A 25,333-nucleotide genomic window follows, 5' to 3' on the forward strand; every position below is an offset into this window, starting at 1 on the left:
ACACCTTCCAGTGCCTCAACACACCATCTGGGGGCCTGAGGACTGCCCACTCCAGTCTACCACTATTGGGAACTGAGTACTCCTCTCAAGCACCTGAGGTCAGGCCCACTCAAAGTGATGCTCCCATCACAGCTGGGATCCACCTGCACATGCTACCTGTGAGCCTGGAGACTGGCCCACCCAGCCTGTCATAGCCACCTCTATGATGCTTGGAACCAAGGGGTTAGTCTCACCACTGCTACTTCCAATGCTCATGCCTACTGTTCAGGGTACTGAGAAACCCCAATCCACTTGGCCCACTGCTGCCACTACTGGCTCCTGAGCAAGCCACCTGGAAGCCCAAGAATCAGGCCTCTTAGACCTGCTAACACCAGTGCAAGTGTAGAAATCCCTGGGGCCCAAGGCATGGGACAGGCATGCTTGGCCCACCACTGCCACTAATGGGGCCCAAGGTCAGGCCCAACTTGCATCCCATCTCCAGTGAAACTTCACCAGAGCCTCCACTAACAATTATACTCTAAGCTACTGAAAAAATCATGTACACCACTGACATGGTTTGTAGCCAAAGGAATCATACAAAGACTCTACTACTACACATACCCAGAATCAAAGTCAAAGTTCTCTACTCAACCAACATCATAGATACGTCTTCAAGAAAAAGTCTTCCCATGTGAAAGCAAATGTTAAAAATGGAAAGAAGTGACTGTTAAACAAGATGCACAGATATTGACATAAGGACACAAGAAACATTTATAAAGCAAGGAAATATGACACTTCCAAAGGATCATACTAATTACCCAGCAAGAGACCCCAATCAAAATGAAATTTGTGAAGTCTTGGATAAATAATTCAAATTATCGATTCTAAAGAAGCTCAGTGATATACAAGAGAATACATAAAAGTAATACAAAGAAATCAAGAAAACAATTCAGGATATTAATGATAAATTTACCAAGGAGATAGCTATCATACAAATTACCAAAGAGAAATTATGGAATGGAAGAATTCATTTAATGAAATACAAAATACATTTGAAACTTTCAACAGTAGACTAGACCAAGCAAGAAGAAAAAAGTTCAGAACTAGAAAACAGGTCTTCACAAAAAATGCATCTGGCAAAAATAAAGAAAAAAGAATATACAAAGCATACATGGCAAATGGGACACCATTAAACAACAAAATATTTGCATTTTCAGTGTACCCAAAACCAAAGAGGAAACAAAAGAGTTAGAAAACCTATTTAACAAAATGCTAGTGGAAAAATTCCCAAATGTAGCAAGAGACTTAGTCACCCAGACACAGGAATCTCAAAGATTCCCAAACAGATACAATTCAAAAAGATCTCCACAGCACATAAGAGTCAAACTGTCAAAATCAAAGCCAAAAAATTCTTAAAATAGCAAGAGAAAAACATGTAGTCACTTATAAGGAAACCTTCATCAGATGAACAGAAGATATCTCATTAGAAACCCTACAGGCTAAAAGATAATGGGATAATAGATTCAAAGTCCTAAAAGAAAAAAAAAATGTCAATAAAGTATGCTATATTCAGCAAAGGTATTCTTCATTAATGAAGGAGAAATAAAGCCTTTCCCACACAAGCAAATGCAGAAGGAATTCCTCATCACTGGACCAGACCTACAGTGAATGCTTAAGGGAGTCTTACACCTGGAAACAAAGAAACAATATCTACCATCATGAAAATGCAAAAGGAAAAAACTCACTGGTAAAGCAAATACACAAATGAGGAAGAGAAAAGACCCAAATGTTACCACTACAGAAAACCATCAAACCACAATTATAAATAATAAGAAAGTAAGAAAGGACATACAACACAATCTGAAATTAATTAATAAAATGACTAGAATAAGTCCTCGCATATCAATAGCAACCTTGGATGTATATCGATTAAAATTCCCACTTAAAAGATAGACTGACTAAATGGATTTAAAAAAATCCATGATCCAACTATATGTCGCCTATAAGAAACTCTTTTCACCTGTAAAGACACATGTAGACTGAAAAGAAAAAGACGTAAAAAATATTCCATGCAAATGGAAATCAAAAGCAAGCAGGAGTAGCTATACTTATATCAGATAAAACAGACTTTAAGTCAAAAGTGTTAAAAAGAGACAAAGTCATGGTATAATGAAAAAAGAATCAATTCAGCAAGAGGATATAACATTTCTAAACATATACACACCCAACAGTGAAGCACCCAAATGTATAAAGAAAATATTACTAGACCTAAAGAAGAGATAGACTCTAATACAATAAGTTTAAGACTTCAGCACTCTATCATAGCATCAAACAGAACATCTATACAGAAAATTAACAAAGTTGGATTTAAACTTCACATTAGACTAAATGGACCTAATAGACACTTACAGAATATTTTACCCAACAGCTACAGAACACAAATTTTTCTCATCAACACAAAGAACATTCTCCAGCCTAGACAATGTGTTAGGACACAAAATAAGTCTCAAAAAATTAAAAATCAAGATAATATCAAGTGTCTTCTCAGATCACAGTATAATAAAACTAGAAATCAATAACAAGAGGAAATTTGGAAACTACAAATACATGGAAGTTAAACAACATGGTCCTGACTTACCATTGGATTAAGAAGAAATTAAGGAGGAAATAAAAACATTTTTAAAGCGAATGAATATCTAAACACAACATACCAAAAGCTATGAAATACAGCAAAAGCAGTCCTAAGAGGGAATTTTAACAATAAATGTGTACATTCAGAAAGTAGAAAAATTCCAAATAAACAATCTAACACTGCACCTCAATGAAAAAGCAAGCAATATCAAAGCAAACTCAAATTAGTAAGAAAAGGAAATAACGAAGATCAGACAGAGTTAAATGAAATAGAGAGTAACAAAACAATGCAATGGAGCAATGAAATGAGAAAAGTTGATTTTTTTGAAAACACAAACAAAATAAATAAACTGCCAGCTAGACTAACAAAGAAAAAAAAGAGAAGATCCAAATAAACAACATCAGAAGTGAAAAGGGAGATATTACAACTGATACCACAGAAATACAAAGGTCATCAGAGACTATTACGAACAACTGTGTACTAACAAACTGGAAAACTTAGAGGAAATGGATAAGTTCCTGAACACATACAACTTACCAAAACTGAATCATGAAGAAATAGAAAACCTGGACAGACCTATAATGAGTAATGAGTTTGAATCAGTAATACAAATTCTCCTGAAAAAGAAAAGTCTAGAACCAGATGGCTTCACTATCAAATTCCACCAAACTTTCAAAGAAGAAGTAACATCAATTCTCCTCTAAATCTTCCAAAAAATTGAGGGGCAATTTCTCCTTCTCCCTAACTAATTCTACAATGCCAGCATTTCCCTGATACCAAAACCAGACAAGGATGCAATAACAATAAAACAAAACTACAGACCACTATCCTTGATGAACATAGATGAAAAATCCTCAACAAAATACTAGTAAACTGAATCCGCAGCACATCAAAGATTATACACCACGATCGAGTATGATTTATTCCAAGGATACAAGGATAGTTCAACATATGCAAATCAATAAACATGATACACCACATATCAAGAGAATGAAAGACAAAAACCATATGATAATCTCAATAGATGCAGAAAAACATTCAATAAAATTCAATATCCCTTCATGATAAAAACTCTCAACAAATTAGGAATTGAAAGAACATATATCAATATAATAAAGATCATATATAAAAACACACAGTTAACTTCATACTGAATGGGAAAATTTTGAAAGGCTTTCCTCTAAGAACTGGAACAGTATAAATATCTCCACTTTTACCACCCCATTCAACATAGTACTTGAAGTCTTAACCAGAGCAATCAGGCAAAGGAAAGCTATGAAGGACATCCAAATTGGAAAAGATAAAGCCAAATTTTCTCTCTCTGCAGGTGATATAATCTTATATCTAGAAAAACCTAAAGACTGCACCAAAAAAAGTCTTAGATCTGATTAATTCAGTAAAGTTGCAGGATACAAAATCAACATACAAAAATCAGTACCAGCTGGGCATAGTGGCTCACACCTGTAATCCTAGCATTTTGGGAGGCTGACTTCTTGAGGCCAGTAGTTCAAGATCAGCCTGGGCAACATAGTGCAATCCTATCTCTATATTTAAAAAAATAAAATAAAAGTTTCAGTAGTCAGTATTGTTTCCATACGTGAACAATGCACTAGCCAAAAAATGAAATCAAGAAAGCAATATCATTTACAATAGCTACCAAAAAAGAATACCTAGGAATAAATTTACCCAAGGAGGCACAAGAACTCTCTAGGGAAAACTACAAACAATGATGAAAGAAACTGAAGAGGACACAAATAAATGGAAAGACATCCCATGATCATAGATCTTAATATTGTTAAAATGACCAAGTTGCCCAAAGTAATTTACATATTTAAGGCAATCCCTAACAAAATACCAATGTCATTTTTCACAGAAATAGAAAAAATATATAGGGAGCCCCTGAAGAGCCCAAATAGCCAAAGCAATCCTGAGCAAAAAGAAAATGATGGAGGCATCACTCTACATAAATTCAAAACACATTACAAGGCTATAGTAACCAAAACAGCATGGTATTAGTATAAAAACAGACACAAAGTCCAATAGAATAGAATAAGAAACCCATAAATAAATCCACATATTTGCAGCTAACTGATTTTTGACAAAGGCAATGAAAACTTACAGAAAGGACACCTTCTTCAAGAAATAAACTCTGGGAAAATTGAATATCCATATATAGAGGAATAAAACTAGACACCCATCTCTCATCATATACAAAAATAAACTCAAAATGTATTAAGCACTTTAACATAATACTCAAAACTATAAAACTACAAGAGGAAAAAAACACTTCAGGAAATTGGTCTAGGCAAAGATTTTATGGCTAAGACCTCAAAAACACAGGCAATAAAAACAAAAATAGACAAATGGGACTATATTAAACTAAAAATCTTCTGCACAGTAAAGGAAACAATCAACAGAGTGAAGAGACAACCTGTTAAATAGGAGAAGTATTTGCAAAATATTCATCTGACAAAGGACTAATACCCAAAATGTACAGGAAACTAAAACAACTTGATAAAAATAACAAGTAATCCCATTAAAATGTGGGCAAAGATATATAGACATTTCTCAAATGAAGACATATAATGGACAATGGGTACATGAAAAAAATGTTCGTCATCACTAATCATAAGGGAAATGAAAATCAAAAGCACAATGTGATATTATCTTACCCCAGTAAGAACGGCTATTATGTTTAAAAAAAAAAAAAAAAAAAAAAAAAAAGATGCTGGTGAGGATGTAGAGAAAAGGGAACACTTCTACAATGTTGGTGGCAATGTAAACTAGTACAGTCACTATGGAAAACTGTGTGGGGGTTTCTCAAAAAAAAAAAGAAAAGAAAAAAAAGAAATCAGTGTATCAAAGGGATATTGGCACCCTCGTGTTTATTGCAGTACTATTCATAATAGGTAAGATATAGAATCAAGCTAAGTGTCCATTAGTGGATGAATGGATAAAGCAAACCTGGTATACATACATAATGGAATACTATTCAGCCATAAAAGGAATGAAATCATGTCATCTGCAGGAACATAGATAGAATTGGAAGTTATTACATTAAGTGAAATAATCCAAGCATGGAAAGACAAATAGCACATATTCTCATTCACATGTGGGAGCTAAAAAAAAGTTGACCTTATGCAGTTAGAGCAGAATGATAGATACTGGAGGCTGGGATGTGTGTGGGGGCATAGGGGGTTGGTGATAAAGAGGAGTTGGTTAATGGGTACCAACATACAGTTAGATAGAAGGATTAAAGTCAAATGTTCAGTATCAGAGTAGGGTGACTACAGTTAACAAGAATGTATTGTGCATTTCAAAATAGCTAGAAGAGAGGACTTGAAAGGTTCCCAACACATAGAAATGATAAATAATGCAGGTAATGGACACCCCAAAAACTCTGACTTGATAATTACATAGTCTATGCATGTAACAAAATATCACATGTACCCTATAAATATATACAATATTTGTACCAATAAAAAAATAGATACCTCTCCAAATACATAGTCCCCAGGAGAATATAGAGAACCACAACTCCGGAGAAATCAATATGCTGTAGAGAAAAAGACTTGTGTTTTCCAGAGCCTCATCCCTTTGATGAGGGAAGTCAGAGGAGCTTGATACTATAGATGTTGGCAGATGAATACATCAACTCCCTGAGGATCTGACCCTACCTCGAGAGTCTACAATATTAGAAGGCTGTAGGGAGTTGAACACTGGAAACAATTCACGTTCTTTATGTAAAGTTGAAGAATTAATTTGAAGCATGAATGGCTGGGAAATACCAATGATCTGTCACAGATGATGAGTGATAGTATTTGTCTGAATGAGCCAAGTGGTGGGAAAAAAAAGGTTTACAGAGACAGCAGATGCTCACTCTGTCTCCATTACTGCCCCTCTGACAGCACTGGCCAATAGGATACAAAGTCATGTGGAAATGAGACCTATGGGCAGAGCCTGATGGGGAGCTTGGTTATTACAGGCTCTGGGTTGTACTTCCAGGAAGACCAGAATCTAAATGGGTCTCTCCGGTCTCTCCCATGCCACTGAGACCCACCAGCAAGAGCGCAATCAAAAGCACCCTCCACAGAGGAATTCACAGCAGTGGCTATCCGAAGGGTGCTTCCTGAGTTGCCTGGAGCAGTTTTCATTCTGCATATTAAAAGAGACTAAACCCAAAAGTCATATGAGGATAAACATATGCACGTAGTTCATTTATTTTTCTTTTTAAAGAGGTACTGACCTTGAAACGGCTGATCAGATCATAGCGTGTGAGTAGTTCATAGAAAATAAATTTCAGTGCATGATCTCCACTGGCCTCATTCAGGGAAAAGACATCAAAGGACCACTTGTCCACATCCTGCAGGACAGGGTGGGGAGAAAGAATACATAGGCCCACCGTCACTTACACACCAATCAATCTCCCCACTTTCAAGTCTGTCTGCAGCCCTCAATGGAGATTTCACAGTGTGACACTAACAGCCTTTCCACTCTCAAACTTTTTCCAATCTGGCTAGTCTACATAGTATTTACTGTTTAAAAAAAAATCAAATAGTCTTATTACTAATAAAAATAGCCATTTCTTGAGTACCTGCCGTATGACAGGCATTATGGTTGGTGATAAATATGTAATTTATCCTGAAAACAACTCTAAGTGATAGATATTAGTCACATTTTATGGATAAGAAAATTGATAAATTACCTAATTTCCCTAACACCCAAGGTGAGTAAGTGCTGGGGATACAGGCAAGGCCAGAACACAAACATAGGTTGGATGCCTGAGATCAGTCGCTTTGCATTAAGCCCTGCAGCTGCTACTGTTTAATTCACCACAGGCTACGGTGCTCCTCTTCTCTGAACTTCTCTCCAATCCCTTGACACTATCCAATGACTTCCTCTAAGTTTACAGTAAAGAATATTAACTCATTTAGAAGTGCTCAGAAACATGTGTGATACAGAACACAAAATAATATGCCACATCAATCTAAACTGCTGAGCTGAAACCAAAAAGAACGCATTCATTTCACAGGAGAGAAAAATGCTACCATTTCTGGAGTCGCTAGTCTGGGATCTTGTCCTCAAATCTGTAAGTGACTTTACTGAAAAAAAGTAAAAGGAAAAACTAAAGTGAACTCACACCTTACATATTATCCCTGAAGTTTGAAGTCTTTGCCTATAAATAGCTACTCCAAAATATAAGTAAATACAGTCTGATGTGCTTTGGTTTATCCTAACCAACTTCTTGTGGATGTAGTAAACAAAGATTTGTTTAAGCAATGGTTAAAGCAACAGTCATTTGGTTTTTCATGGCACCAAAATCTCACTTCCTGTAGTTAAGTGAAGCATATTGACTTGAGCTTGACAGCAAGGATTCATATGAGACCACACTGCCTACAGGTAAGGTGTCAGATGGTACACTGGTAGAGACCTTGGTTCTCATGAGTGACTCTCACCCCAGCCCTCACTGAATTCCAACATAATCCATCCATCCCAGTTTTGTTCCTGACTAAACATTCCAACTGTCAAATTCATCCCAAAGCCATTAAGGGTCTCCCTCCTAGATGCTAAAAAACAGTTTTCAGGGAAAACAGAATTGTATATAGGAAAATCAAACTTTTCCAGAGGGGTTTCAATTGAATTATTCCAATTCACACTTAGTGGTAACCTCACTTAAGTCTTCAATAACTGCCCCTCCATTAAAATAACCAAAGAAATAGCGACAGGTACATTTCTGTGAGCACCTTTTCTGTGCTACCTTATGGCGCTAGACATTTCAATTAATCTCAGAGATTAACTGACATGTCTAGCGCCATAAGGTAGTAGAGCCAGGTAATAACCTCACTAACAACGCTTAGTGATCTCACTGCCAACAGATGAAATTGTAAATGCCATGAATATGTGCTGTGACCCAGGCCTTATCCCTTTAATATCCCACTAGGGCCCAGGCTATAGACAGCAAGGACCCTTAAGATTAACCCAAGACCTAAAGCTTTACCTCGGTTACTATCATTGGCACTGTCATGAGTCACATATATTGTCTTATCTTTAGTACTAAGGAAAAAGTCACTGACAACTCAGTAGGTTGGAAAATGCTATGTCACTTCTGACAATTTTTAATCCTAGTGTCCAGAAATGAAAGGGCTCTCTATCACTAGAAATAAAGAGATTATCATGATAAAAAGCCGAAATTTATTCTGAATATCAGGACTTAGAGAACAAAGAGGATGAGCAAATAGAGACAGTGAGATGGATGTCCTCTTTGGTCCCTCATGTTAGGGAAGGCTTAGCTGTAATTCTCAGTCTAATGTTCTTCAGAACCAGTTGAGGGGCTCAGCAAAAATACGGATCCTCCAGTGGGGACTCCAGAGAATCCTGGTGTGGGGCCTGGAATCCGCATTTTTAACAAGTACGCAGTTTAACTGCCTTCAACCATTCTTCCTCATTCACCAAATTTTGCCCAAGGACACTTCCTACAGAGAAATTGCAGGAACTTCCTGTTAGTCTAACACAAAGGAAGCCTGAACCTCCTCATCTCCTCCCACTTTAAACCTGGAGTCTTTCCAAGGTGTCACTTCCTGAGTCACAAAACAGATGCCCTTCCAAAGAAGAGCACACAGCTACATTTCCATTAAGCTAATCTCAGAAGACTAGAGGTAGAACACCTCAAGTTAGAAGCTTACATCTATACATGTATATATAATGGAAAAAGTAAAAAGAACATAATGCAGTATGTTTCAAATTTAGAGACTGGTTCATTATTCTCTTACGTAAATATAATTTTATGTCATGTTCTTACATTAACCACAAAGCTTAACATGACAATAGCATAAGAGTTATTTTAGGGAATTGTATTCTCTCAGTCTTCAGGGAAAATTTCTGTAATGAAAGAAAACAGTAGTGATTCCATATGAACTTCTGGCAATGAAGTGGAAATAATCTTTTTTGTAACATGTAGTACATAAAGAAAGAAACAAAAGAGTCTATATCTGTGATCGCTTCAACTCTTTGCAAATAAAATTAGCATCTGGAGAAGTGGAAAAATATTACATTGCAAAAAGCTTTGAACTTCCCCAGTAAACGGGGGACACAGCCAAGAGAAATAGAAGCTTCAGCTTTAATGCACATACCAACAATATATGTGAGGAGAAGTAGCAATTTATTTAGAGAGCTAGTAGGTCTTCCTTATCTGAATAATCTAAGTACCCGTCCCCTCAGACAACATGTGTGCATCTGAGAATTTCTTTTTGTGAAGTATAAAATAACAATTCATGCACATCACAGTTTGTTCCAGTTCTTTTTCAGTTATTCTGCATAGAAAAGAGGCTTCAATTTAGAAGCAACATTCTCATAACTGTCTTGGTACTACTATACCCTTTTGTATTTATGTTCCTGATAAAGGAAAAAATTAAAGACAGAAGATGCTTTTAATGTTTCTAAGACTTTGATTGAACGTTCAGGTTCAATTATGAAAATCAGTGCAACTTCATAGTGGATATTAAGAATTATCAGATTTCCTGAAGTGATTTCACTGGTTAAAATGTACATTACACTCATGTATTGGGCATCAGATTAGGGGTTAAAGAGGAATGGGAGAAAAGACATGTCTTCTTGCTGGGTCCTTCCTGAGTATCCTTCCTGCTTTTAAGATTAGGTAAGAGACGGAAAGGGTAGAGACGAACAAGGATATATGAGAATCTGTGTATGTATGGTCTCTAAAATTCAGCTAGTAAATGTCTCTGAGACAAGAGAAAGGCGTATGAATATATAATCAAGATGGTCCCAAGGGGCTCTTCCCTGACATTAAATTAATCAAGAAGCACTCCCCACCCCCTAACTCCATGAATACGTAATTTAGCTTCTGAAAATATCATCACATTTTTCAGGTTTTGGAGAAACAAAACAATGACTTTAGCAAAGGTCAAAACGCTACAATGTCCCTAAGCACATGGCCCAAGTCCATGCATAGACAACATGTGATGTCAATGAACTCAGTGATCCTGGGCTACAGGATCAGCAACACATTGGAATCCAGAAGCCAAATCAAGTATAGCAAATCTCAAATACGCTCAGACCAATGGATCTTCATCAATATCTGCCTTCAGGAATGCATCTGCTTTGGGGCTCCTAGAGATACCCTATACAATTCCAAGAACTTGCCTGATTAGAGGTAATTCTGCAGGATTTAGCCCATTTAAACTCAAACATTTGTATGACTTCCAAGGGAACATCTGGCTCAATGAGAGTCTTTGGAAAACAATGGGATATACAGATGGGACAAGGACTCTCGAGCTATATGTTCATGCAGTAAAACATTACTAAGAGCTTACCATGTACCGAAAACTCTGATATCAAACATTAGCTCTGTCTCTAATTAACTCTTTTTTAAAATCTTGCTGAGTCTTGGTTTCTTCATCTATAAAATGGACTTGGAGTAGGTAATCAGATAATGGGGCAATTACAAATACTGAAGATCCTCCTAATGTTGAATACTTATAGCCATAACATACTTGATCTCATATGGCAAAATCAGATAAATCTCATAATGACAGATCACTGCATAAAACCTAAACTACTCTAGAGTACTAGAAAGAAATGAAACCCACACAGAGTTTGATTATTTTTAAATTGGGAAGATGAAGGGTGAAAAGACAGTGATACTGTTAGAACACATAACAAAAAGATAATGAAAGAATATAGTCAGGAATAAATGGAAAAGTAACTGTAAATGAAAGCCTCTTATTTTCTAGCAATTTAACTCTACTTTTCATTAGGTACTATGCACATTGTAAAATCTTTTCACTTGTATTACCTTTAATGCCTCAATAACAGCTGGTGGATAGCTCAGTCCAACCATGTTTGATGTCCGTCTATACATTCTGAAAAGTCAAAAGGGAAAAATGCAACATGATATCTTACAAAGTAGGATTTGTAATCCATAGACTCATACCAAGTATTGACAAATAATGAGAAGTCAAGTGGGGTGATCCAAAGAACCTAAAATTCATTTTTTGACCTTTTTTATATTCACTCAGGTGGTCTAAGTGTTAAATTCAAAAGAAATTAAAGCAATCCCAAACATAAGAACCCCTGGGGGGAAAAATACCTAACTCTATAGGCCCCAGACTGAAAATTAAATTATTAAATGGGTCACTTCTTTGGCCAGAGTGAATTATAGTACAGAATAGACAGTAAGCGCTGTAGTAATTTAACTTGAATGAAGAACTCCTATGGGTAACCCATTTAGAATAGCTTGTTCTTTAGAACTGCCAAAAACAAGAAGGAAAAATGTCCCAGGTAATCTTTAAACTCACCATGGTATTTCTAAAATGTGTAATTACACGATAAGGATTATAGGAAGAATATATCTATTTCTGGAATCTATTGCTAGGTAAGGGGGTCAATTTGATTTCAAAGAGTAAAATAGATAATAAAATTGAGTGTCATGGGGACTTCAAACCACTGAAATGAACTGTCCTCCCTGGATCCAGCAACCTCAAAGCATCCCAGATCTGTTCCAAATGGAGACACCATCCACCTATTTCAAAAGATGATAGATGAGATGATTTCCTGCTTTAAAAATTAGAGACTGAACTGAAACTAAATCTCTGGTAAACAAAAAACTTTCAAGCAAAAGCAAAAAGCTTTTCCTAATGATGCTACAGAGATTAAAATAGACATGTTTTTGCCATTTCTCATTCAAGACTATCTGTTTCTACCCACAATTTTCAGTATTTATAAAGATAGGAAAACTACATTAAAGCAAAGCTTCCAGTTATTGGAAACGTGTTCCTCTGGCTGCTTTAGTCACTGAATGACAATGAATGACATCTTTACCTCTCCACAAATATCCCAGCCTGCACCGCGTGAACGATGCTCTTGAACCGGGGCTTCTCCTCGCTCCTCCTGAGCATCATCCCCATCTGCCGTGTGAAGGTGGAGGCCAGCCAGTCTCGGACCTCAGAAGGCACAGCATCTGACTGAATGTCACTGAGCTCATCCTCTGTATCCAGGAGTCTCCTGAACACAAGAAAGAGAACCAGGACACTGAGATTAAATCTGAAGTTGGAGCTCTCTGTTCAAAGCAGCTGCTCCTCTCTGCCTCACCTGCATGCAGGTGCAAAGAAACCAAATTAAACTGGCCACAAAAAATACAGTGCCTTTTTGGGAAGGTTTATGTAAGCTCGCCATATGTGTTTCAGGATGGTCTTGGCCTCCACTGATATTTCAGGATGATTCTCTTTACCAGACTGGACAAAGGAACTGGTCCATTGTACCCAGAAGCACTCTGTGGCATTTGAGTGAAATTTAAACCTTCTATTTAAAAATACATTCACAGGCAGCCTTTTATTAGTTCATAGATGGACTATGTGGCACTATTTTGTTTTATTAAAAAATGGACACTTAGAGACTTTGCAAAGTATTTACCAAATCACAGCAACCCTGTCCTCTGAAGAAGTGATCCTAAGTGATGACAATTAATATTCTTTCTAGTTTGATAGGTTGCTACCAAAATTTAAATGTCTAAATTCAAGCAAAATTTTCAAAATAATGCAGTTCTTTATTTTTGCACAATGACTGAATCATGTCACAGCTGTGTTTCGCTGATTTTTCAAACTTGAACATAGGTCAGACCACTAGAACGGAACACAAAGAGCAATGTTAAAATAAAACCTAAAATAGCATTGCATATTTATAGTAAACCCAACTACAAATTAGCAGTAAAAGTTGCTGCCAGCGTAAAGGTGTTTGAATTTTTTTTTTTCCTTTAGACTTACCAATTGGGGTGGGGGTAAGCGGAGGAAATACAACATTTGGAAAAAAGCTGTGATATCGAATTTCCTTAAATTAGAAACCAAGTGTGTCACCAAAATAATAATAATAATGATAGAAACCGTACAAATCTTAGACTGCTGTGAAATACTTTCAGATTGGAATTTGGCAAAGAAAAGTAAGACATTACAAATACTGACAGAGAAGCCTGTCTGAATTAGAAAAAAAAAACAAACCACCTTTCATATTCAACATTGCAACATTTTTCAAAAGAAAAGCAATTTTGTAACTTGCAAACATATGTAGTAACTGAAATTGCTTTAATACATTTAGATAATTCAAGTGCAATAAGCCTGCTAAGTAAATCAGCTACACACATAAGACTGAAGAGGGAATGCTGGGTGCATAAGAGAACACATGCTTCTCGATCACTTCAGGAGCCTCCATTTACTAGTGGACATTATGAATTAGAACATAAACACAATTTTTAGACTGACACTAACAACATGCAATAATTACAATGGAGCTCCACATCTGATTTGTAAAATCTTAGCAGATTTTTAACAATTAGTTTTTCTCCTCTTTCATGATCTCACTTCCTTGTCATGACAGTCATATGAGATATGTTCTATTAGCTCCTTTTATAGATAAGGAAGTACAGAGAGTAAGTGACTTGTCCAAATCTATCCCCTTTGTTTGTGGAAACTAAAACTCCAAGATGAGTAATTTGAATGTCACCCCATTCCTGGCATGGGGGACAATGTCAGAAAAGCCATGTAAGAGAAAATTTACCATCACTATACTAATCTCTTTTGTCATTTTTAGCTTACCTTGTTTCATCAATATACACAGATTCAAGCACTGTGGCTGCATATTCCAAATTCTTCTTAAGATCTACCACTGAAGCTTCCCCTCTCTCTAATTGTTTGACCAAAGACCGTAATCTAGAAAAATAAAAAGATACAATTTCATTAGAATAGAGGAAAAAAAGAATAATCCTACAACTATGGTGATATATTTTACAGTCATCGAATATTCTCACTTATTCTGATACATCTGAAAGGAAAATAATTATGGTACCAAATGAGCAAGTAATAAAATAAATGTATACATTTTTGCCATTGTGAAGTAAGAAGAAAAAATTTCTCTCCAACCAGGCACTGACCATACTTTCTAGCTAGCTTTTATCTTTATGAGTCCTAAATTATCAATGATTTTGTTTTTCTCAAATTTTCATCTTTTTTGTTCTATGTGGACATAGTAAAGCCTGACCAGCAGCGAAATCACCAAATACCTCTTGAGATTCTGCTCTGCTGAAGGCACTTGGTTCAGCAGTGGCCCCAGATAATGGCAGCCCCATGACCCAGGCATGTCCCAAGACAGATGAAAAGATTTAAACCACTGAGAATCACAAAAAGGCTACATAAGGAATAGATGAAAGCAAATTGTTTCACTGGATGGAAAAAATCACTCTGAGAGGAGATAAATACCCTAATTTTTTAAAAAAAAAGGAGATATGAGGATGGATTTTAAACCGAGGAACTCCAGACTACACAAGAGAAGCAATAAAACATGTTTTTCTGTTATTTATATGAACATTATCTGCACAGAGAAGGACTTAGTATTCATAAGAACAATAAAATGACTACAGATGATCAACATGCAGTAACTGAGAATACTGTAAATACCACAGAGATTTGGAGATTGGGCAACTCTTCAGGCTGTTTGACAACCAGCAATGAAAATAGTAGAGACTTTGAAGACAAACTGGGGTTTGAAATTCACTTCATAACTTATTAGCTGTGCAACCCTAGGTAAGTTATGTAACATCTTTGAGTGTTATCTTAATGAAGAGCAAAGTACAAAATTTCTAAAGTTGACCTAAAGATTAAATGAAATTGATATACAGTATGTGACTCATGGTTGTCCTTTGAAAAGGCAATTGTTACAACTACTGTCATTATTCAATGACTTTGATCACTACAGACAACCAAATGAGAAAAATTCTAGCAAGATATTTAAAATTATTGTCAAATCTCCATTTCCCATTGGTATACGCAATCTGTTCTCACCTTCCTGACATCAAAATATCCTCAGATAGGTTGTCTTCACGGCAAGGTATAAACTACTCCCTTCCTAATCTTCATGAAAATGACCCACAGTAAAGAATGAGAAAAAATCTTGGATCAATCTTAAAAAGTAGGCAAGGGGGTCAACCTTAAAAAAAAAAGTCCAGGAAGTTCAATGATATAAAATACAAATAAGATTAGATTCAGGTTGTCTCTACCTGAATTATGAATCTCCAATATATCAAAGGGAAATATGCAAAGGAAATCCCCCGAGGCCCCTGCAGCCTTGAAGGGGAAGGTCAGCCTTGGGAATGCCATTAGCAGCACTGGAAAGAGTTCTGAATTTCAGAGGCAGCATGGGACAGGGAGTTGGCAGGGAAGGGATTGCCAGTCACTCACACAGAAGGGATAAGCAGCCTGCCAAAGAATGGGGAGATGGCAGCAGGGAGCCCTGACTGCTGTTCCAAATAAGGATTGGAAGCTCTTTAGCAAAACACATTCCTGGCTAAGTCTGCCTCCAGTTCTGACTCTCACCTCAAGGTGCCCAGCTACCCCCTAGGCTGTTTGGACTTTCAAACGACAAAATGAGAGTAAAATTCAACTTTTTAAAGTTTACTCTCAAAAATGATAGTAAAATTAAACTTCTTAAAAATGCCTCTCTTCATTTGGGATTTACAGGTTCTACCAGGAACTGACATGAATTTCTAGTAGAACCCATCTCAACTCTAGAACCTAAGAGGAAACAACAAAAACAAAGAAAATGATGAGAAAGATTATAAGAGTAATAGAAGTAAAAGCCAGAAGACCCTATCTACCCATAATAGAACTTTCATAGGAAATAAACAACAGAAGCAGCTTTTAAACTGAGTAAGTTTTCCTAGGCTAAAGTAAAATCTGTATAAGCAGATGAAAAGGGATCAAATACAATTTTTTAAAAGTAAATGAAAACATCAAATGTATGCTACTGTAATTTTTAATTTCAAAGAATAAAGAAATGAACCTGAAAATCTTTGAGAAAATTAAACATAATACTTACAAAGTAACAAAAAATTGTCCTGGCCATCTACTTCTATCGTGTCAAACATCAAAAAGCAATTTAATAACAGTACAAATTTTTGAGAATAATATGGGAAAATTCAAGACATTTATATCTATATCTACAGAGTTACCAAGTACATAAGAAGCCAACAAAGGTATTCTCAGTTGTCAACAACTTCAAAATTTATCATTCATACCCTTTCCAGAAAACAAAACAAAAACTTTAAGGCATACTCTAGGACAGTGGTCTTCCAAGGGAGTGGATTCGTGAGTCTCCAGTTAAATGGATTGTTGATTCATGACCTAGATTTAACTAACTCAAACTTTACCAAATGGACAAGTAATTTAAAAAGATTCTGGCAAGAAGAGGAAGATAAAATAAAATGCTAATAATACAAGGACAACTAAACGTGAAAATGAGCTGACACGTCTCCTTTTACTAGGACAATCTCCTATTTCTCATACAAACACTTCCTCTCCCACTTTTACAAACTAAAAGCTAATTCTCATCAGTTGAAAAATAATTGGAATTATTAAGGACATTATATGGACTACGGATGTATAGCCACTACTTTATAACAATTCCCACTCCTGAGAAAGCACAGTATTGAGAGAATCAAGTCATGAAGGGCCTCATATCACCTTGTGATCAACGGGCTGGGACCCCAGGCCAGAGCAGGAGTGGGGCCTTCAGGGAAAGCTTCACTCAGAATCTCACTTAGCTGTTCCAATGAGTAGCACTGAAATCAGCTCCACTAGAGAGACCCAGGCTTTGTGCCACAATTAGCAGAAAATCAGCCATTCAGAGGTTTCTCCTTGATGTAGTCACCAGTGGTGCCAGGCAGACTTTGGGCAGTCATATTTATGCATTCAGTGTGAAGTTCTGACCCAACAGGAAGCTGTAAATAGAAAGCAAAACCCTAGCCAAGTGGTTTCAACAGATCCAGAGAGGAAATGACACAGAAATAATGCACCTTTTGGATGCGTGGGGGACACTAGAAATTTACATGTAACCCCGTCTTTCCAGCCTATGAGACGAGCAGAAGATTCAATCAACTTCCTGGCAGACAGTGAGGGAACCTAGAATACAACCCGTCACTCTGTTTATGGAAGAACACCCAGCTGACATTCACCTTTCTTTACTCAAGGATGATGAAACAGAAGAAAACATTCATGAAGAGATACAGCAATAAAGACAGAAGAGAACACAGCATTCAAAATGCAAAACGACTCACTTTTGAAAAAGAAAATCACTAACAGAAACAGAAGTGAATTTTAGGAAGCATCTGCTGCGTGTTCAATACAATTCAAAAAAACACAGACCTGCGAAATAAAGGTAAAAGCCCAAATCAATATAATGAAAAGTTTCTTTAAAAAGAAACAAAACATGACAATAGAAAGACAATAACTTACTGCTAAAAAGAAGTTAAGTGGTGACCAGTTTTGTATATACCCATCTCCTGTTTGGGTGTCACCCATGTCAGATACAAGCTGCAGCTGCCAATTTTCTGCTTTATGTAGCTGCCACATAAACCCTAGCAATTCCAGATGCCCCTTTCAAATTCTGTTGAGCTTTAGCATAGCATTCAGGTGCTTATGCTCCATCGGCCCCTCAGCCCACTTTTCTCTACCTCTTTATCCTTTCCATTTGGGATATCCGGCCCTGCCCTGCCATAACCTACCTACCTCTTGGTGAAATGGCTATTCTTTGGGCAAAAGAGTTTCAAACTAGCTCTTTTATCACTGGCCAATTAGTAGTTTCAAAAGTTCCTGAGAATAAGGACCCCTCTCCATTTGTCTTCATAGTGAAGATATTCCCTAGATCTTAATCTATCTTAAGAAGGGTTGTCTGAAAATTAGCCAGGATCTTTCCTACCCATGTCATAAAAAATTTTTGTTCAATTGGAAAAGACTAGCTGAGACTGGAGAGCTCAGCTGCTCTCCTTTGTTTTCCTAGTAAAGTTGTCTAGACGCTTTTCATGTGAATCCATTCCATCTAAAAGGTGAACGTCCTCAGGGGCCAGGCCCCATGGTATGCTGTAGCCTATATTTTGGGAAAGATGGATATCTGGTGTTTTAATACTACCCAGGGGAATTTTTGGCCTGGGCACCTAAGGGGAATTTATTTCATGAGCATTCGAAATAAATTCACAAGGAAGGAAGATAAAGAAATAGGAAAATATACAAATAATAATAATAATAATAATAATAAGGTTTCTCTTCTGAGAGAATGTTCATAGTTTCCAGCCCTCCATCCATTTCTGTTACTGTGGCTGCCAGATAATAGTTCCAGTATAGAAGTGCAACACCATTTTAGGAAGTGCTTATGCCTTCCAACTTTGGCAAGATGCCTTTCAGTTAAGACAGTGTGCAATTTCATTGTGGATGAGCCATTGCATCTTTTCATGACTCTTGCATTTCTTGGCGTAAGCTCTTTGCTTTCTGTATGCTTCTTAGCTGCAAGGCATATGATGAGATACTGCATATCTTCAGTTCCCTGTGCCCTCAGATCCAGAGCAAGCCCTGGATGCTGACTTCCCCTGACCCCACACCAATCAACATGTGGGATGCATAAAGGTGTTGGAAGAGGGAAACTATGTGAGGAAAGGCCAGAGCACTGTATTTTGGAATTTAAAAGGATGTTAGGGAGGAAAGGTATTCTTTTTTTTCCCACAAAGATAATTCCTAGGACCAATGCGGTGAACTTCATTAAGAAGCAACGTATTGGTTCAACTTTATAACTTAGAAAACTGCCTTACACTGGACTAGGCACTACTCCCCACCCCAGTGAGGTCACAGAAAGCCCTACGACCTTATGCCTTGAAAACGTACACATTTGTTGAGCACTAGACCCTGCTAGAATTTCATTCACTTTGCACAGGCAAAAATGAACTGTAAACAGAAGCTATGGAAACATACTGTCTCATGTTTGTCTATTCTGTCCAAGGTTATTCCCTCTGAGGAGGGGTAGGCAGCTCCTAAAATGCCAGTGTGGCCAACAAGTACTGCTGTCTCAGAAAGGCTTTGTTTTGTTTGAAACGATATGAGAACTGGATCTTTTACAGTACTTTCTGTACATGTCCCAGTGAATCACGAGCCCTAAAATCTCATTTGAATTTAAAAAAAAAAAAAAACTTCATTTCAGTTCATCACACCCATGTATTCATAAGGCATACTCATCTCTGTGTCCTTTTCACACACCTGCCTCCTCCACGTCACTCCTGTCCTCTGCCACTTCCCTAAATGCCATAGAAAATAACTTAAAACAACTCTTCCGAATGGGATGCCCCAACATGACTTTTAGTCTCATGCTTTAATGCCATCTGATGATGTCATCCAAGCATTTTTCTGGCCATTTGTTTGTTTCTATAATTAATGACAGCTGATTAAGATGGCTGCACTTGAAAAACATTCAACACTGGGTGTCTTCTGTGTGCAGGCACTGAGAGAGATAGGCTCTAGGAATACAAAGTGGGGAAATGCAGTGCTCTCTCTCAGGTAGGGAAGACAGAAAGCTAACCAGCACCCACAATGCAGTACTGTAAGTGAAACGGCAGAGGTGTGATGGGGGCTAAGAAAGCACAGAGGAGAGGAATATTCAAATAACAAAGCCCTCCCCAGTGGACCTGATCAAAGCCATCTTGAAGGCCACGTAGGGGTCAGTCAGGCACACAGGATGGGATAGGGAAACGGCAGACTCTGCATAGAGAGAGCAGACTGAAGGCAGTGATCTATTCAGAGACTCCCATGTCTGTATGGAACTCAGAGGCATGTAAAAAGATAAAACAGAAGGTAGGAGCTACACCACAGTAGACTTAGAATCCCAAGCTAAAGAAATATAATTTTATCTTGGAGATAATGGGGAACCCCTGGAGAATGTTTAAATGGAGGAATAGAATGATGAGATTGGCATTTTAGAAATATCAATCTAGCAGCTGAGTACAGGAGCACAAGTAGTGAGTAAGTTGGAAAATTCTGTTTTCATTGTCATCAGGCTTGTCTGATACTCTGAACAGCACAGTGTGAATATTCTCTCTCACGTGATGGAAATTTGATTGAGTGCTGCATGAGTTTGGTGGTAGTACGGATGGTTGCGTTTAAGAATTTCTGGGAAAGAACTTGTTCTGGGGGCATGCGGTTTCCTCAGTGAGTGAGCACCAAACCAAAAACAAGAACAGTGCCAACAAAAATTATGACTGACAAGAATAGCCTACATATTTAGCTTTTACCTTTTGTTAATGCTATAAATAAAAGAGAATTTTACTTCTACAGTTTCTAATTACACCTGCTTAAAGCAGATGCACAAATGAATTGAAATAAATTACTGGACTCCAGTTTCACTTTTTCACTTAAGAAAAATAATTGGTACCTAGGTGCATACCTATGTTTCTGCATTGTATATGCCTCACTACATAACTTGTTAACTAATAAAAAAAATTAGTAATGTTATAGAAGATTTTGAATAATGTCATGAACAAAATTGACCTAGTTGGCATGGACTGGACACTACACTCAATTGCTGCAGAACACACCATTCTTTTCAAGTGTACATGTAACAGTAATCAAAACTGACCATGTGCTGGGTCACAGGGACTCTCAATAAATTTCAAGTAATTGAACTCAGACAGATAATGTTCTGTGACAACAATGAAACACAATTTTTTTATTGATTAGAATCCAAAACAAAAAATGAATAGAAATATTTCAAGTGTATGGAAATTTAGCAATATATTTCTAAATAACCCATAGGTCAAAGGTTAAATCACAAAATAATTCTAACCGAACAATAACATACAACCTTGTAGTATGCAGGTAAAGCAGTGTTTAGAGGAAAATGTGCAGCTTTAAATAAATATATTAGAAAAGGAGAAGTCTAGCCTGTAATCCCAGCACTTTGGGAGGCCAAGGCAGGTAGATCACGAGGTCAGGAGATTGAGACCATCCTGGTTAACACGGTGAAACCCTGTCTCTACTAAAAATACAAAAAAAAATTAGCCAGGTGTGGTGGCGGGCACCTGTAGTCCCAGCCACTCAGGAGGCTGAGGCAGGAGAATGATGTGAACCTGGGAGGCAGAGCTTGCCGTGAGCCAAAATCGCTCCACTGCACTCCAGCCTGGGTGACAGAGCAAGACTCGGCCTCAAAAAAAAAAAAAAAAAAAAAAAAAAGGAATAGGAGAAGTCTAAAAATAAGTGATCTCATTATGCACCTCAAGAAGTTAGAAGAGCAAGTTAATCCAAAGCCAGTAGACAATAGTAAAAAATAAACAAAAACAAAACTTAAGTAGAAACAAACTCACAGCAGAAATAATTAGCAAAGCGAAAACCTGGGTCTTTGAAATGCTTAATAAAATTGATAGGTCAAGCAAGATTGACCAAGAAAAAAGAGAAATGGTATAAATAACCAATATCAAGAATAAAAAGAGATTATTACTACAGATTCTGTGGACATTTAGAAAGGTAAAAGGATATCATAAATACCTTTCTGAAGATACATTTAAAAATTTAGATGAAATTTTAAAATTCCATAAATCTTAATTTACCAAAATTGACATAAGAAAAAGGTAAACTATTAATAATTCTGTATCAGAATAATTGAATGTAGCATATACACATGAGATTGACAGTAAAAGAAAAATAAAACTAAAATTTTAAAAACTGAATGCATAGTTTAGTATTTTCCCACAAAGAAAACTACAGACTTAAATCACGTTTTCAGTGAATTCATCTAAATATTCAAAGAGGAAATAACACAGTCTTCTACAAAATAGCAAAAGAGGAAACACTTTCCAACTCCTTTTATGAGGCCAGCACACTCGATTCTAAAACCAAACGAGGGTCTTATAAGTAAAGAATTATAGGCCAGTATCTCTCATGAACATAGATACAAAAACCCTAAGGAAAATTTTAACAAATTAAATTTAGTGATAAATAAAATGAATAAGAAAAAACAAACAAATTTGCAGAAATGCAAGGTTGGTTTGACATTTAAAATCTGTAAATAAATGTAATCCCCTATTTTAACAGGAAAAAACCTTTGGTAATCATAACAGTCAGAAAAAGCATTTGAGAAAATACCTATTCATGACAACCATCTTAGCAAAGAAGGAATAAAAGTGAATATCCTAAATCTAATATTGGGTCTTTAACACAAAAGCTAGAGCAAACGTCATATATAATGGGAAATCTTTCCTGTTGAGCTAGCGAATAACATGAGGATGCCTGTTATGACTACTTCTACTGAATATTGTATGGGAAGTCTTCACCAGTTCAACAAAAAAAGAAGAAATAATAGACATAGGACTGGAAAAAAATAATATCTTTAAAAAGCAGCAAATACGTTATTCTAATTAAGAGGTGAATTTAGCAACGCCACTTGATAAACAGCAATAAACAATTAGAAAATGGTACCATCCACATAAATATCAAAATAAAACAGTTTCTAGAAATAAATCTTACAAAATATATAAAAGTCATCTACATGGAAAATGGTAAGATATTATTGAGAGAAGTTTAAATGACCTAAATAATGGAAGAATCCATGTTCATAAATTGTAACACTCAACATTTAGAAGTATGAATTCTCCCTAAATTCATCTGTAGATTCAATCACAAACAAATTCACCACAAGTCATTTGGTGGAACCTGATTCTAAAACTTACTAGAAATGTGAAGAATGAAATATAGTTGATGTGGTAAAACAACAAAACTATTGTTACTATTCCACATATCAAGACTTATTATAAAGCATTTAATTCTGGTCCTGTGTCCCTCTACCACTTCACTATTCCAATCTCTTCCTCTCAACATCCAGCTGGTATGTTTGAGGATGTGCAAACATATTTTATATTAATATAAGCACAACATAAGTGGACAAGAAAATATGCTACAAAAAAAGGAAAGAAAGAAAAAAGAAAACAGGCAATGTAAGTTGTTTTTGAACTGTCCTATTCTACATGTGATTGTTCCATTCCATATGCAGGGACCCATTCTTTGGACACCCAGTCAAGGGTATCACTGCATACTCTCTCGGTTGCCATGGATTTTCTGATGAATATTTCCATTCTTTTGGTTTTCATAAAGCTATGTCACAGAGAAGCCCTGCATGCTTAGCCTCCTCCTAGTTCTTCTCCACAGAGTGAATCTCCTTTGGGGATGTATGTTTGTGGGTGTGAGAGTATGTGGGCAACTGTGTGTCCAAAGTGATTGTGTCAGCTCACTGCATGGGAACACCAGGCAAAATGCACTGACAGGTCCAAGAGAAGCCTTCTATTCTTATGGTATTCTAGAAGGTATTATGACTGAGGGTTAAAGTTTTAATCCATTTTGAGTAATAATATTGACTTCATTCCTTTGCACTTCTAATCACATGCAGTACTTTAGAAAGGAGCTCTCTCACAGTCATTCTTGGCCTTATAAATAACTGTTTCTTAAAAATCAGTTTATCCCCTGTTTTTATTGCCAATCAACTCACACATTTTGTTAAAAGGACATAGTGAGATTTTGTTTTAAGAGTAAGATTCCAAATTATACTAAGAAAATCTTTTGTGAAGGCAAACATTCTCTCTCCAAAGTTTGTAGGCGAGCAAACCTTATTGGGAAAGGATGTTATTATGAAAACCCACTTGTTCTTCTGGGTGAAGAAATAATAAAGAATGAAAAAGACAACCCAGAGCATCATTCAGAATCCACCCCAGGCCATGCTGGGGACTGGGGAGAGGGAAGGAGTTAAGATCCTGCCAGACCACCAAGAGGTAAGTTCCAGAAGCCAGTGTTCATTTGCAGCTATTCATATGGAAAGAATCACTGTCACTTTTCCCTGCTGATAAACATGCCACTTCAACATGTCTTAATAGACCAAAGAAATGAGAAGAACTAAAAACATCTTTGAATGGCACTAATGAGAAAAGGAAGCTGAGCAGAAAAGAGAAGCAAGTTTGCAGGAAGATTTAGGAAGGTCACAACCCATGCCTAGACACGTCAAGACACATCTCTCCATGTCTTCATAGTCAACCCAGCCCCGTGACTCCTTCGCTTTCTTTTTCTGAATTTAGTTCCTCATTCAACCTCAATTACATCACGCTGGTATGATTATCCAGAGGAGCTAAAGCTCCCTCCGCCAGCAAAATCACAGGGATTCTACCATACTACAAATATAAGTCTTGGTAAAATAAACCTGAGGTTACATTTTTCTCATTTCTGCTTCTTTTTTCTTTTATAATAACAGAAATAAATAAAATTAATTCATAGATTGAAAACCTTCAAATAATGGCTAACAAGATGCTGAATTAGCATAGTACCTTTCTTAAGATTAACTCAAGAAAAATTACAGGAAAAAAACTTCAAAGAAAACTGTGAGAAACCTCTAAGGTGACCTGAGGCTGCTGCTTTGAATGTGTGTGTGAGGACTGCATCTTCTTGGTCTGGGACAGGAAGGAGCCTCACCAGGCTGGGGAGGAAATGATGGGAAAGGAACTGTTGGAGTCCGCTATTGTTTCCCTCCACTCCACTTCCTCCAGGTTCACAGTAGCTGCTCCCACACCTCCTGTGACTCAGAACTCTAAAGGTCAAGAAATCCTGGAGAGCTAAATAGGGGTTGTTTGTCCCACCCTGTGGCTCCTCTAAGTTCACCATGGGTTTCCGTTTCCAAGATTGTCACAGAAGGAAAAGGGATGCAAAACGACATGTGTGGGAGGTTTTTATGAACCAGACTAGAACTGGAACTGATTGCCTCTGGTCACTTCCAATTGTCCAGAAGCCATAGTCACATAACTATGTCTTTCCGAGAGAAGCTGGAAAACATAGTCCTGTGGTAGGCTCAGGAGGAAGAGGTGGTGGTTTTGGT

At 36.9% G+C, this 25,333-nt stretch overlaps 2 protein-coding genes across 2 annotated transcripts in view; both read right to left on the reverse strand.

Annotated features, from left to right (window-relative positions):
* Positions 1-25,333, reverse strand: part of NEUROD6 (neuronal differentiation 6) — a 779,410-nt gene that overhangs the window by 538,096 nt on the left and 215,981 nt on the right. The gene's annotated exons all lie outside the window — the stretch shown is intronic.
* The window catches only part of PDE1C (phosphodiesterase 1C), a 534,574-nt gene that overhangs the window by 111,784 nt on the left and 397,457 nt on the right, over positions 1-25,333 (reverse strand). Inside the window, exons 4-7 of the mRNA XM_050784828.1 lie at positions 14,215-14,328; positions 12,449-12,631; positions 11,424-11,490; positions 6,790-6,974 (exon numbers count right to left, since the gene is read on the reverse strand). Coding sequence (XP_050640785.1) covers positions 6,790-6,974; positions 11,424-11,490; positions 12,449-12,631; positions 14,215-14,328 — 549 coding nt within the window. The remainder of the gene's footprint in view (positions 1-6,789; positions 6,975-11,423; positions 11,491-12,448; positions 12,632-14,214; positions 14,329-25,333) is intronic.

The sequence above is a fragment of the Macaca thibetana genome, chromosome 3 (assembly GCF_024542745.1).
Source record: "Macaca thibetana thibetana isolate TM-01 chromosome 3, ASM2454274v1, whole genome shotgun sequence".
In the NCBI taxonomy this organism is placed as follows: domain Eukaryota; kingdom Metazoa; phylum Chordata; class Mammalia; order Primates; family Cercopithecidae; genus Macaca; species Macaca thibetana.